The following is a 15,954-nucleotide window of genomic DNA, read 5'->3' as shown; positions in this document are numbered from 1 at the left end:
TACATGCTTATAAAAAAGTTAGATTTTGACTTTCCAAAAGTCATTTCTCTGATTTATTAAAGTTGTAGTTAAAAGTTTATTTACTGTTTATTTGAATAATAGATTATCATCATTGAAATTGCACTTTCCTTTGGACCTGTTTGGTTAAACATTTAAAGTTTTGGTTACCTATGCTAGTTTTGGCAGTGTGTGTTTAACTAAGTGTAATTCCATCTTTGTAAATAGTGTCTCAATCATACAGCTAACCATTAGGAATTTATGTGGCTTAGGACAAGTTTTTTTCTTCTGGCCAGATGTAATTGAAAGAATATCTCACGTTTGTGAAATAAACTAAAGTATTTGGCAATGAAGCATATATTTCATTATTGCATTTTGCTGTTGGTTGATTGGAACCCCTGAAATTATGTCTTCCATCAAAATTGCTGGGCATGTGTTTTTGTTTTATTTATTTACTTATTTTATGAATTGTTAAATATAATTAAGTAGAGGAGCCAGTTAGAACAATAGTTTAAAGTTTATATAAGGTAGAGTTTTTTTTGACTTTCCTCCACCTAATGGTAAGAACTCTCTAGATTAGTCACCCCTAAATACCATCACTGCTTCTGTTATGAGCTTTTGTAAATAGATGGTGGAAATAGTGACACCAGTTTTTCTGAACAAGTTATCATGAGAACTGTGTCACCAAGGAAGTAATAGGCTTTGTATTTATCTTTTTTTATATGGTATATTTGTTTATTTTGTTGGATATTTTAATTAAAGACTCACATTTTGTTGAATTTAGTATTGAACAGAATGTATTGAGTGCCTACTACATGTCAGGCACTGTGCAGGGAACAGGAATTATTTCCTTTAAGAAAAATCAGAAGTCAGTGTTAAAAAATATTTTTGGTTTGGTTTGCAATTCAGGACAAACTAAGATATACACACACCCCCTTCCACCCCTTGGGATCTTTGGGTAGCATAAGAAACAAAATTTTCATTGTGACCTATGCTCATGAGCTGAAAGCTTTCTCGTGTGTTAAGTAGGTATATCTAGTGACTTTCCTTTTTAGTAAACAGTGGTGCTTGACAGCTCAGAGTAAGTTTTAACTGATTTTTCACTAAGATATCAGAAAACTTTAGTTGGCTTTCTAATACAGCTGTGAATAACACTAAGAACCTTGGATCCAAATGTTTAATGATTAACCTACCACATTGCTCGATGGTAGTGAGAGCAAAGGTAATCTTTCAGTTTACCTTGCCCCTGGGTCATGGAAAATAACTCTTGATGAGACAGTAGAAGGACAGAAATTTCAGAACATAGTTTGGGGGCGGATAGTTTAGAGGTGTAACTTATTTTTCTGCCTGTGTATGCTATATATAAATTTGTGTTCATAAAACATTTTAGGAAAAGCCTTTTCTTCTTAAAATGTAATTTTTTCTCATTATTTCTTGGTAAAAATCCATGTAATTTTTCCTAGTAGTGATCAGTAATAAAACTTGCATTTTTTCAACCTTCTATCCAGGGCTATTACCTCATACTGAAGGTGATGTTTTCCATACCTTCCCTCCCCTCTCCCTTCTGCTGTGTTTATTTTATAAAAGCAGCTGGGACCTATTTTTAAATACCATGATAAAACACCACTCAAACAAAAGGAAGTACTTTTGATAAGGAACTGTATTATAAGTACTCATTTCCATCTAATGTGTTAAATCTGTGATCAAGAAGGGATACCTTTAGGTTGGAGATGAAGAGACCTCTTGTTGTTTTAGATTCTTGTATTTGCAAATAGTGATAGATGTTACATTTTCTTTTTATTGATTGCTTGTTGTATATGGGATTGTATTTTTATATACTTTTTTACGTGTGTATATTTTAGCCTCTTGTAGCAGAAGCGATTCCTAATCTTCACAGCCCAGCAACCACAAGCACTTCAGCCCTGAACAGCCTAGTGGTCTCTTGTGCATCTGCTGTTGGTGTGAGAGTGGCTGCTACATATGAAGCTGGGACCTTGTCTCTTAAGAAAGTTATGAACTTTTATAGTACAGCCCCTTGTGAACCTGGAGCTCAGGCAGGCAGTAGTCCCATAGGCCCAGAAGGTCTGAAAGATAGCAGAGAAGAACAGGTTAAACAGGAGTCAATGCAAGGAAAGAAGAGTTCAAGTCTTGTGGATATCAGAGAAGAAGAGTCAGAGGGAGGCAGCCGAAGACTCTCTCTCCCTGGATTGTTGTCACAAGGTAAGGAAATAACCAGCTCTTGTGAGTTGACTTTTGGTGAATCCAAGATGCTCCTGACATCACATGCCATGTTATAATAAATTCGCTTTCCTAACATATTCATATGTCAAAATTTGTTTAATTAAATAGCTTTTTAAAAGCCACATGTTTCTCTGCTTTAGAAATAACTTTAGACCCTCACTTTTTCATAATACCTGCTTCTGCTTGTGGACCTTGTTTTGAGTCTTATTTGATTGTTCTGGAATGTAGCAGTAGCCTCCTTATTTCCTGGGTGGGTCTGGACTCCAGATCGATGAAGTTGCAGATGTGATCATTGGGTAAATGAGGAGTTAATGTACTTACGCCCTGAAAGTGAGGATGATTTTAAGCTTCAATAAGAGAAAGGCTTCATTTTCTGAAACCATTAGCAATCAGCTTCTTAGAATATTGAGAATATTGCACAGTTGTTTCTTCTACATTTCTCACTCAGTTCAGGAGTCTCCGTCATCTAGACTTTTGCTTCTCAAGGTGGCCTGCAGACCAGCAACATCAGCATCATCTGGGAGTTTGTTAGAAATGCAGGATTTCAGGCTGCATACCAAACTTAGTGAATCAGAATATACATTATAACAAGATCCCAAGGTGATTAACATGCACATTAAAGTTCATGAAATATTGGATTAGATCAACCAGGGGTTGGCAAAGTTTCCCTTTTTTTTTTTTTTTGTTTTTTGCCCTGACCAGCGATTGAACCTGTGCCCTTGGCAGTGAAAGCGCAGAGTCCTAACTACTGAACCAGGGAGTTCCTGGCAAACTTTCTCTATAAAGAGCTAAAGAGAAATATTTTGTGATTTGTAGGCCATACAGTCTCTGTTACAACTACTTGACTTTGCTTAAAAGCAGTCATAGATAATACATTAATAAATGAGCTATATTCCAATAAATCTTTATTTACAAAAACAGGCAGTGGACTATATTCGACCCATGGGCTATAGTTTAGAGCTTTGCACAAAATGGTATAAACCAGTGGTTAGGAAGTTAGGAATATTAGACTAGACTAAAACTTACCTTTTCTGCTATGTCCCTATTCCCTACCTGTGTTCTACTTATTGCTCTCTCTTGTGCCACTGAGCACTTTTGCTATCCTGCCTCCTGATTCTCATTGCCACTAGATTCATCTGTGCAAATAAAACCCTAGTCCTGATTTTATATGTGTGTGTGTGTGTGTGTGTGTGTGTGTGTGTGTGTGTATCCCATGAATTCTGCTAAGTCTGAAGAATAATCTTGGGCCAAAATGTTCTTATTCTGAAATGTCCTTTAGCATTTTCAGAATAATATAATATTTGAGATCTCCTTGAACCACAAATGTGGGATATTGATTTTTGTCATGCCATTAGACCATGTGAAATATGCAATTCTACTAACAGACTTATTTCCTTAGGTTAAATTTTACTTAGTAAACTTAAAGTATCTTTAGAAAAACTTTTCCATGTACTCCTTTTCTCTCTCTTTTAAAATGATCTAGAATACATCTTTGAGGAAACCTCAAGTAGGTGTATTTGAGTCTTTGTATGTACAAGTGGATGATACATTCACCAGAAAAGATTGCGATCTTAGCCGAGGATGATCACTTTCTTTGTGGCCCACAACTTAATGACCAAGTGACTTAAGTCTATACCTAGTGACATTTGATGATTTTCTTCAAAACATATCCTGTCACCAGATTGGTGTACAAGATTTACACAGTGTTGTACGCCTTTGTTACAATTTTGAACACTCTAAAAGATGTCAGCATTCTTTTTTTAAAATATTAACTTCTCTATAAAATAACTTAAAGTAGGCAGCAAAATACAAAATCTTTTTAGTACTTCCCATTCATAACCATTTCCTCACTGTAGAAACTTTTAAGTTTTATGTCTAAAATAAATCTTTTGTTACAATATTTATAGTATGCTTGACCTTAGACCTTAATTTGGAAAGGCTTAACTTTTAACTCTGCTTTGAAATGGGAAAAATATTTGTTAGCCTTAGTGTAGTATTTTGTTAAGCTTATTCTTTAGAATACCAGTTCCATAGGATGTCACATAGACATTTGGTATAACAAATGTTATACAAAAAAGGATTTTGTGGCTAAATGTTTGGAAGTGGGGCAGGGTTAAACAGATTTAAACAGGGCTTTTAACTGCAGGACTTCTCAGCACCTTTAGCATGCTAATGCCTGTGTGTGAATCTCTACAGGGCAGGTAGGGGGGAGGAATGAATGCAGTAGGCAGTGTTTACCAAACTCATTTGACTTCTTAATTCCCAGTTTTGCAGAGAACCTGTAGAATATGCTTCACGAATATCATGTTAGTGTATTTCTTTGAAAATCAACAGTTCATTAAAGTGGTACTTTTTATCTCACCCATCTACTCCCTCATGATATCTCTGGTTTGTTTTCAGTCTCCCCCAGGCTCTTGAGAAAAGCTGCAAGGGTGAAAACGCGGACAGTGGTTCTGACCCCTACATACAGTGGAGAAGCGGATGCGCTCCTGCCTTCTCTGAGAACAGAGGTGTGGACCTGGGGGAAAGGGAAGGAAGGACAGCTGGGGCATGGTGATGTTCTGCCTAGGTGAGTGCTGCCAGTGTTTACTGTTAGAAATTAGCTTAAACAAATAACCTCTCTCCTGGTGAAGGTCTCCAAATCTCATTTCCTCATAGAGGAAATCTGGTTTCTTCTAGCTCTAGATTATTATACACCATTAACTCTGATGAAAAACAAAACAAATACCTCCCACCCCCAATCAGTCTTAGTCTTGAATTTGTTTCTAGTAATAAAGGACTTAAGTATCTATGGTATATCTTTCCATCTCTTCTTTGATGTATATTCATCTTAGAATACAGAAAGGGGTGTTTGGGAGAAGATTGTATTTCATTGGAACACGTGAATGGTTCAAATTTTTAACTTATAAAAAACAACCAACAATTTTTTTTTTACCTGAAAGAGGTCTATCTGCTGCTGCCAGAATAACTGTAACCACAGTAATAAACCATGTCTATTCATGTACGTCACGGAAAAACTGTTTTGTTTAAGAGAAACTCTTATGATATTAACAATAGATATTTGTGAAAGTGTGTAAATAGAATGATTATCTAAAATAGCCAGTTAATATAAATGTCTCTTTTATTCCTAGCAGAGTGAAAGCAACTAATGTGTTAAAAAAATGACAACTCCCCTCTTTGGTTGTATTTCATTGTCCTAAGTATATTCTCTGCCATATGAATCATTCAGTTGTTTTATGATTCTTAACAGATTCTGAACTATGGTGGTTAATTAGTGATTAATAGACAAAGATTAGGTTGAAACCATTCAAAATTATTTATATTTAGGAGTAGATTGAACATATATCCAGTATTTTTATTTTAATGTTTTCTTTTGAAATATTTACTTCTACTTGAAAGCACTTACTCCGTAATTTGAGAAAGGCCATGATTCTTGCTGAGAATACTTCTTACTTGGAATTTGTATGTGTCTGTGTATGTTTTTCTTTAAGGCTTCAACCATTGTGTGTAAAATGTCTGGATGGTAAAGAAGTAATCCATCTGGAGGCAGGTGGTTACCATTCTCTTGCACTTACTGCGAAATCCCAGGTAGGAGACAAACTATTAAAAGCTGATCTTAATTTCATGGAAGGCCAACCTGATGAGATTGGACCATCATTTATTGAGTATATGCTGTGTGTCAGGCAATAATCCTGTATCTCATTTGATCTTTTCAGTGTTTTACATTGCATTGTATTATTTCCATTTTACAGGTGAGGAAAGGGAGGTTTAGAGAAATTATGTAACTTGGCTAAAGTCACACATGTGACTGTAGACTTTGGATTCAACATTGGCCTACTTGACAAAGAAGCTTTCTATAACGTGCTCTTATGGAAAAATAGAACTGAGTTTTCTAGGGTATTGGTGAATTTCTGTTTTCTGATGAAGAAAATCCATAAGTAAGACACTAAGAAACCGAAACGCATTTCTCTCTTAAAATTGTGGGACCTGAAAGTGACCTCCAGAATCATTTAAAACCATGCCCATATGCAGAAACCCTCCTAAGGAAAGTAGTTTTTCAAACTTATTCTTAAATATATTCATATAATGATTCTTCATCAGTCCCTTTATCTTTTTAAGAAAAGTCAATAAAAGATTCTAAATCCTTTAAGTGCTTTATTTTAACTATCACATAGGATAGCCAAAGAGCTATTATAGCTCATATAAATAAATATAAATATTAGGAAAGAAAAGGATAATTTTATTATTATTAACATGATGAATCATCAAAAAGGCTTAAAAATAAGAAATTAGGAAGGTGGCGAGTTACAAAATAAGCATAAAGATTGCTAGCTTTCTTTTATACATAAGGTAAAGCAGAAAGCATACTTGGGGGAAAAAGAAGCTGTTCACAATTACAACAAAAGTATTAAGGAAATAGGAACATTGTTAACAGGAAAAGTGTAGAGCCCACATGACACAAATTCAAGAACTCTTCTAAGTTATAAAAGAAAATAGGAGTAAAGAGAGAAATTTTATTATTATTAGTTTCTGAATTTTTGAATTTTATTTCATTTCTTTTTTTATACAGCAGGTTCTTATTAGTCATCCATTTTATACATATCAGTGTATACATGTCAATCCCAATCACCCAATTCAGCACACCACCATACCCACCCCACCACGGTTTTCCCCCGCTTGGTGTCCATATGTTTGTTCATCTGAGTCTCAACTTCTGCCCTGCAAACCGGTTCATCTGTATCATTTTTCTAGGTTCCACATACATGCGTTAATATACGATATTTGTTTTTCTCTTTCTGACTTACTTCACTCTGTATGACAGTCTCTAGATCCATCCACGTCTCAACAAATGACTCAGTTTTGTTCCTTTTTATGGCTAATATTCCACTGTATATATGTACCACAACTTCTTCATCCATTCGTCTGTCGATGGGCATTTAGGTTGCTTCCATGTAAACAGTGCTGCAGTGAACATTGGGGTGCATGTGTCTGTTTGAATTCTGGTTTTCTCTGGGTATATGCCCAGTAGTGGGATTGCTGGGTCGTATGGTAATTCTATTTTTAGTTTTGTAAGGAACCTCCATACTGTTCTCCATAGTGGCTGTATCAATTTACATTCCCACCAACAGTGCAAGAGGGTTACCATTTCTCCACACTCCCTCCAGCATTTGTTGTTTGTAGATTTTCTGATGATGCCCATTCTAACTGGTGTGAGGTGATACCCCGTAGTTTTGATTTGCATTTCTCTAATAGTTATGTTGAGCAGCTTTTCATGTGCTTCTTGGCCATCTGTATGTCTTCTTTGGAGAAATATCTATTTAGGTCTTCTGCCATTTTTGGATTGGCTTGTTTGTTTCTTTAGTACTGAGCTGCATGAGCTGTTTATATATTTTGGAGATTAATCCTTTGTCTGTTGATTTGTTTGCGAATATTTTCTCCCATTCTGAGGGTTGTCTTTTCATCTTGTTTATGGATTCTTTTGCTGTGCAAGAGCTTTTAAGTTTCATTAGGTCCCATTTGTCTATTTTTCTTTTTATTTCCATTACTCTAGGAGGTGGGTCAAAAAAGATCTTGCTGTGATTTATGTCAAAGAGTGTTCTTCGGGGCTTCCCTGGTGGCGCAGTGGTTGAGAGTCTGCCTGCCGATGCAGGGGACAGGGGTTCATGCCCCGGTCTGGGAAGATCCCACATGGCGCAGAACGGCTAGGCCCGTGAGCCATGGCCGCTGAGCCTGTGCGTCCGGAGCCTGTGCTCCACAACGGGAGAGGCCACAACCATGAGAGGCCCGCGTACCGCAAAAAAAAAAAAAAAAAGAGTGTTCTTCCTATGTTTTCCTCAAAGAGTTTTGTAGTCACCGGTCTTACATTTAGGTCTCGAATCCATTTTGAGTTTATTTTTGTGTATGGTATTAGGGAGTGTTCTAATTTCATTCTTTTACATGTAGCTGTCCAGTTTTCCCAACACCACTTATTGAAGAGACTGTCCTTTCTCCATTGTATATCTTTGCCTCCTTCGTCAAAGATTAATTGACCATAGGTGCGTGGGTTTATCTCTGGGTTTTCTATCTTGTTCCATTGATCTGTGTTTCTGTTTTTGTGCTAGTACCATATTGTCTTGATTACTGTAGCTTTGTATAGTATAGTCTGAAGTCAGGGAGTCTGATTCCTCCAGCTCCGTTTTTTTCCCTCAAGACTGCTTTGGCTATTCGGGGTCTTTTGTGTCTCCATACAAATTTTGAGATGATTTGCTCCTGTTCTGTAAAAAATGCCATTGGTAATTTGATAGCGATTGCATTGAATCTGTAGATTGCTTTGGGTAGTATAGCCATTTTCACAGTATTGATTATTCCAATCCAAGAACATGGTATATCTCTCCATCTGTTGGTATCATCTTTAATTTCTTTCATCAGTGTCTTATAGTTTTCTGCATACAGGTCTTTTGTCTCCCTAGGTAGGTTTATTCCTAGGTATTTTATTCTTTTTGTTGCAATGGTAAATGGGAATGTTTCCTAAATTTCTCTTTCAGGTTTTTCATCATTAGTATATAGGAATGCAAGAGATTTCTGTGCATTAATTTTGTATCCTGAAACTTTACCGAATTCATTGATTAGCTCTAGTAGTTTTCTGGTGGCATCTTCAGGATTCTCTATGTATAGTATCATGTCATCTGCAAACAGTGACAGTTTTACTTCTTCTTTTCCAATTTGTATCCTTTTATTTCTTTTTCTTCTCTGATTGCCATGGCTAGGACTTCCAAAACTATGTTGAATAATAATGGCGAGAGTGGACATCCTTTTCTTGTTCTTGATCTTAGGGGAAATGCTCTCAGTTTTTCACCATTGAGAATGATATTTGCTGTGGGTTTGTCGTACATGGCCTTTATTATGTTGAGGTAGGTTCCCTCTATGCCCACTTTCTGGAGAGTTTTTATCATAAATGGGTGTTGAATTTTGTCAACGGCTTTTTCTGCATCTATTGAGATGATCATGTGGTTTTTATTCTTCAACTTGTTAATATGCTGTATCACATTGATTTCTTTGCATGTATTGAAGAATCCTTGCAACCCTGGGATAAATCCCACTTGATCATGGTGTATGATCCTTTTAATGTGTTGTTGGATTCTGTTTGCTAGTATTTTGTTGAGGATTTTTTCATCTTTATTCATCAGTGATATTGGTCTGTAATTTTCTTGTTTTGTAGTATCTTTGTCTGGTTTTGGTATCGGGGTGATAGTGGCCTCATACAATGAGTTTGGAAGTGTTCCTTCCTCTGCAATTTTTTGGAGAGTTTGAGAAGGATGGGTGTTAGCTCTTCTCTAAATGTTTGATAGAATTCACCTGGGAAGCCATCTGGTCCTGGACTTCTGTTTGTTGGAAGATTTTTAATCACAGTTTCAGTTTCATTACTTGTGATTGATCTGTTCATATTTTCTCTTTCTTCCTGGTTCAGCCTTGGAAGGTTATATCTTTCTAAGATTTTGTCCATTTCTTCCAGGTTGTCCATTTTATTGGCATAGAGTTGTTTGCAGTAGTCTCTTAGGATGCTTTGTATTTCTGCGGTGTCTGTTGTAACTTCTCCTTTTTCATTTCTAATTTTATTGATTTGAGTCCTCTCCCTCTTTTTCTTGATGAGTCTGGCTAACGGTTTATCAATTTTGTTTATCTTCTCAAAGAAACAGCTTTTAGTTTTATTGACCTTGGCTATTGTTTTCTTTGTTTCTATTTCATTTATTTCTGCTCTGATCTTTATGATTTCTTTCCTTCTGCTAACTTTGGGTTTTGTTTGTTCTTGTTTCTCTAGTTCCTTTAGGTGTAAGTTTAGATTGTTTATTTGAGATTTTTCTTGTTTCTTAAGGTAGGCTTGTATAGCTATAAACTTCCCTCTTAGAACTGCTTTTGCTGCATCCCATAGGTTTTGAATCGTCATGTTTTCATTGTCATGTGTCTCTAGGTATGTTCTGATTTCCTCTTTGATATCTTCAGTGACCTCTTGGTTATTTAGTAATGTATTGTTTAGCCTCCATGTGTTTGTGTTTTTTACGTTTTTTCCCCTGTAATTCATTTCTAATCTCATAGCATGGTGGTCAGAAAAGATGCTTGCTGTGATTTCAGTTTTCTTAAATTTACTGAGGCTTGATCTGTGACCCAAGATGTGATCTATCCTGGATAATGTTCCATGTGCACTTCATGAGAAAGTGTAATCTGCAGTTTTTGGATGGAATGTCCTATAAATATCAAGTAAATCTATCTGGTCTATTGTGTCATTTAAAGCTTGTGTTTCCTTATTAATTTTATGTTTGGATGATCTGTACATTAGGTTAAGTGAGGTGTTAAAGTCCCGCACTATTTTTGTGTTACTGTCGATTTTCTCTTTTATAGCTGTTAGCAGTTGCCTTATGTATTGAGGTGCTCCTATGTTGGGTGCATATATATTTATAATTGTTATATCTTCTTCTTGGATTGATCCCCTGTTTATTATGTAGTGTCCTTCCTTGTCTCTTGTAACATTCTTTATTTTAAAGTCTATTTTATCTGATATGAGTATTGTTACTCCAGCTTTCTTTTGATTTCCATTTGCATGGAATATCTTTTTCCATCCCCTCACTTTCAGTCTGAATGTGTCCCTAGGTCTGAAGTGGGTCTCTTGTAGACAGCATATATATGGGTCTTGTTTTTGTATCCATTCAGCAAGCCTGTGTCTTTTGGTTGGAGCATTTAATCCATTCACGTTTAGGGTAATTATCCCTATGTATGTTCCTATGACCATTTTCTTAATTGCTTTGGGTTTGTTTTTGTAGGTCCTTTTCTTCTCTTGTGTTTCCCACTTAGAGAAGTTCCTTTAGCATTTGTTGTAGAGCTGGTGTGGTGGTGCTGAATTCTCTTAGCTTTTGCTTGTCTGTAAAGTTTTTGATTTCTCCATCGAACCTGAATGAGATCGTTGCCGGGTAGAGTCATCTTGGTTGTAGCTTCTTCCCTTTCATCACTTTCAGTATATCATGCCACTCCCTTCTGGCTTGTAGAGTTTCTGCTGAGAAATCAGCTGTTAATCTTGTTGGAGTTCCCTTGTATGTTATTTGTTGTTTTTCCCTTGCTGCTTTTAATAATTTTTCTTTGTCTTTAATTTTTGCCAATTTGATTACTATGTGTCTCGGCGTGTTTTTCCTTGGGTTTATCCTGTATGGGACTCTGCACTTCCTGGACTTGGGTGGCTATTTCCTTTCCCATGATAGGGAAGTTTTCAGCTATAATCTCTTCAAATATTTTCTCTGGTCCTTTGTCTCTCTCTTCTCCTTCTAGGACCCCTATAATGCAAATGTTGTTGCGTTTAATGTTGTCCCAGAGGCCTCTTAGGCTCTCTTCATTTCTTTTCATTCTTTTTTCTTTATTCTGTTTGCAGCAGTGAATTCCACCAGTCTGTCTTCCAGGTCACTTATCTGTTCTTCTGCCTCAGTTATTCTGCTATTGATTCCTTCTAGTGTAGTTTTCATTTCAGTTATTGTATTTTCCATCTCTGTTTGTTTGTTGTTGAATCTTCTAGGTCTTTGTTAAATATTTCTTGCATCTTCTCGATCTTTGCCTCCATTCTTTTTCCGAGGTCCTGAATCATCTTCACTATCATTCTGAATTCTTTTTCTGGAAGGTTGCCTATCTCCACTTCATTTAGTTGTTTTTCTGGGTGTTTATCTTGTTCCTTCATCTGGTACATAGCCCTCTGCCTTTTTAACTTGTCTATCTTTCTGTGAATGTGGTTTTTGTTCCACAGGCTGCAGGATTGTCGTCAAGAAATTTTATTTTTAGATGAGAAGAATCAACATTGCAAAAATGCCATTTCTCCTAGATTATTAAATCAGTAGAGTGTAAATTCTGTACAATCCCCAAATATTCCAATAGAATATTTACAACTTAATAAAATGATTCCCAAAATTATTCTAGGAGAAAAAGCATAGGAGTTGCCACATAAATTCTGAAAAAGAACAGAAAGGAAGAGTAAGAATTAGCCTTATAAAATATATTATAAAACTACAAACAGATTATTATAACAGAAATATACCTGTAGAATTGAAATAGACCCAAGTGTATATGAGAATTTAGTCTATGATAAAAAGTGGGCATTTCAAATCAGTTGGAAAAACAAGACTGAGTGTTCAGTAAGTACTGTTAGAACCACTGGCTTCTTTTTTGCAGAAGGAAATTAAGATAACTTTACATATTCTAATTCCAGATGGAGTAAAGATGTAGATTTTAAGAAATAAAACCTTACAGGTGTAAGAACACAGTTAGGTGATTTTTTTTCCAGTAATCTTAGGAGTAGAAAAAGACATGACATCAAAACCAGAAATTAGAAAGTGAAGGTGATATGTTTGTCTCCGTAATAATTCAGCAGTCCCATACAGCATAAACCAAAACACAAACCAAAAAAACCCCATAAACTAAATTAAGATACATAACATACAGGAAAAAAAATTTGTAACATATATGACTGTGTTATTACCTGGTCCATAAAGAAAAATTGTGAAAGGACATTTGTATGTCATTCATAGAAGAAAAAATAGAAATGGGCAGCAAGAAATGAAAAGGTGGTCAACTACTCAGTAAGCAGATTTAAATTAAAACAAAATTTTCTCACCTATCATGTTAGCAAGGATTGCATTTAGTACTAAGTGTTGGTGAGAGTGTGGGGAAAAGGTACACACAGTGCTGGTGGGAATGGAATGTACACTGGACTTTGCTGGAAGACAGTTTGTCAGTATGTATCAAAAATCAGAATGTGTGTTCATTGACCCAGAGTTCTTTGCCTAGGAACTTATCCTAAGGAAATATATACACTAATATATATATCCAAGGATTTTAAATGTAATTTTTATATTAAGTAATTGGAAAGAAATTATTAATAAATGTACTTACTTCATTAGGTAATTGATTAAACTATACCCACAGTGGAGTTTTATGTAGTTATTATAAATGATATTGTAGCTCTGTACTTGTTGACCTAGAAAAATGTCAGTGCAGAGCATTACATAAAAAACATCAGGTCACAAAACAGCATTGATAGTAGAGTCCCATTTTGTATATTCATTATATCTAGTAGATATTAAAATTTCTGGAATTATACTGATATATGTGTATGTTCCTAAAATAAGGTAGTATCAGTAGTTATCTCTAAGTGGTTGATTCATCAATGGTTTTCACTTCCTTTTTATTTCTTCGTACTGTCACAGTCTTGTACAGTGATCATGAATTGCTTTTATAATCAGAATAAACAAAACCATTTTCATTAAACATAGCCATTGCAATCTGGTTGTTTTTTGTCTGTAGTGGAGCATAGGTATTTGTGTGTCTCCTACAGCAGCTCTTCACGTATAAAAAGGCTCGCTAGTCATTCCATAGTACTCCTATCCACAGAGTAAAAAATCATGATTACTTTTTCTTCATGGTACTTACCTTTTTTAAAAAAAATCACTTTCTTTGTAAGAGGCAGTATAGGATAGTTCCTGGGATTAAATCCTGGCCCTGCTGCTTACAAATTTGTGACCTCCCTGGGCCAATTTCCTTATTAAAAAAAGGGTTCTTGTGATAATGAAACATTAATTAATACACAGAAAGTATATTCAGAACAACGCCTGGCAGGTAATAGCCCCCCCCAAAATATTAGTTACTGTTATTATTAATCCTTGGACTGTGTCTTAACTATGTACTCTATCTCCCCATTATCTCAGTCTTGTTTTAAAATGAATTTTCTTAATATTAGTTATTCTAAAGAGTGGAAAGCTAGTATAAGTAATCTGTGTGTAACTGTTGGTATATATATGTTATTATAAAAGTTCAGAATTGACATGGAAACTCAGAGTCACATCTCTTACCTACTTTCCTGTTGTTTTCTAATAGGTTTACTCGTGGGGTAGCAATACCTTTGGTCAACTTGGGCATTCCGATTTTCCAACAACAGTTCCTCGTCTTGTAAAGGTACTTTAGTGAATTTGATAACTTTTATAGCAACTTATTCCAGAATTCTAAGTTAGAACACTTTATATTTCTCCATTTCTTGTTTTATAAAATTAGGAGAATTGTATACTTGTAACCTAAGTTTGTTATGATGTACATTAAAAAAAAAAGTGAAGCCACTTGTTTTCAGGCTAAATGTTTCCTTTTTTTGATGTGTTAGTGTATATTTCTTTTCTTCTTGGCTTCATTGAGCATTCATAGTTTTTTTTTTTTAAGTAAAAATGAACAAGTTCATTCTTTTAAATCGAATGTTTCTAGCACTGTGATATTGACTTTTGAGCTTTATACTACCAAATAATGCCTACTCTGACTTCTCACCTAAGTTTGACTTTTAAGTGTGACTTTTGTATAACATTATTTGATGGTTTGTTCTGTTTTGTTTGTTTTGTTTTTACATACATAGTAGTAAAACCTTTTTTAACCCTTTTAATTTTCTATAGGGAAACTAAAAGCATAGATAATTTCTTCACTGCTGTGTGAATTGGTTTTAGTTTATGTAATGCTATTCAGAGATTGGTAACTTCTAGTCCCTTTGATGCAGTTTTAGAGGACTGTTTCTCAACCTTTTTTTCTGCCACAACGTCCTGCAGAAATACAAAATTCATCAATAGTATTGACTCCTTATATAAGATTTGTTTGTTTTGGGGGGTGTTGTTGGCAGGGAGTAGGCATGCTGATAGCCTGGTAGGCTAACAGAATGGAATGTGGAGCTCATGTATTCATAGTTTGATTCTGATATCTCCCCTATCCCAACACATGCTCTCTCCACTGAGAGTAATAGAGACTAAAAAAGTATAGTTACTTCAGTTTCAGGAACATCATTCACATATAAGCTATAGTTAATACATATTCTGCTGATTGACGTATTCAGTGTACACTATGCGTCCATCACTGTATAAGACCTTTACATGCTGCCTTTCCTTCCAGTGAACTTAATTTTACTGGGAAGAAAAGACTTAAATAAAACATTAGGGGACAGTTGTTAATTCTAGCTCCAATCTTAAATGTTTTCAGCATAAAACATTTTAGTGGTAAGCTATTCAATTTCTGATATTTTATCACAAATAAAAATATGGTAACTCACTGTTCCTTGTTTTCTGTTATTTGAATAAAGTAGAATATGCATCTATTCATACTAAAGAAACTTTTGTAATATAGCATGGAGACGCTGGAAATATAATTTTTATTTAAAATTTTAGAGTCAGACAAGAGAGAATAGAATTTGTTATAAGGTTTTAGTTTTGTTACCCTTTAACTGTGTGTATGAAAATACAACATCATTATTTTGGGGTTTTTTTGGGGGGAGGGGTGAGAAAAACATTTTGAAGTCATTTTAATTAATATGTGAATTAAAGTCAAGGCAGAGTGAGATCTGAATTAGTTTTGATTAGAGACTAAGAAGACTACTCTTTCCTTCTCCAAAAATTTTAATTCATTCTTTGCAAAACCAACAGGAAGTCAGTTATTTGGGTAGCCTGAATTTGAGAAAATAATGTCATGCTGGAAGAGGATAACTATAAAGTAGTGGAGACGTGTGTGTGCACGCTCACACACACACACACACACACACACACACACATTCACCTAATCACCTAGGATTTGAACCCTATCTAGACACAGAGAATCTAACAGATTAGAAGTTTTTTGCTTATTCTTATACGAGTCATGGCTGAAGCTGGGTCTGCAGGCTGGGACAGTTTTCATTAGCAGAACACT

At 35.3% G+C, this 15,954-nt stretch overlaps 1 protein-coding gene across 4 annotated transcripts in view; it reads left to right on the top strand.

Moving 5' to 3' along the window:
* The window catches only part of ALS2 (alsin Rho guanine nucleotide exchange factor ALS2), a gene marked incomplete at its 3' end in the record, with an annotated part of 86,707 nt that overhangs the window by 23,808 nt on the left and 46,945 nt on the right, over window positions 1-15,954 (top strand). For all 4 annotated transcript variants that reach the window (XM_079924319.1, XM_079924318.1, XM_079924316.1 and 1 more), the window contains exons 5-8: window positions 1,860-2,217; window positions 4,639-4,807; window positions 5,730-5,826; window positions 14,122-14,199. In XM_079924319.1, coding sequence (XP_079780445.1) covers window positions 1,860-2,217; window positions 4,639-4,807; window positions 5,730-5,826; window positions 14,122-14,199 — 702 coding nt within the window. The remainder of the gene's footprint in view (window positions 1-1,859; window positions 2,218-4,638; window positions 4,808-5,729; window positions 5,827-14,121; window positions 14,200-15,954) is intronic.

The sequence above is a fragment of the Stenella coeruleoalba genome (genome assembly GCF_951394435.1).
Source record: "Stenella coeruleoalba genome assembly, chromosome: 6".
In the NCBI taxonomy this organism is placed as follows: domain Eukaryota; kingdom Metazoa; phylum Chordata; class Mammalia; order Artiodactyla; family Delphinidae; genus Stenella; species Stenella coeruleoalba.
This window is presented reverse-complemented; position numbering and strand designations above follow the sequence as displayed.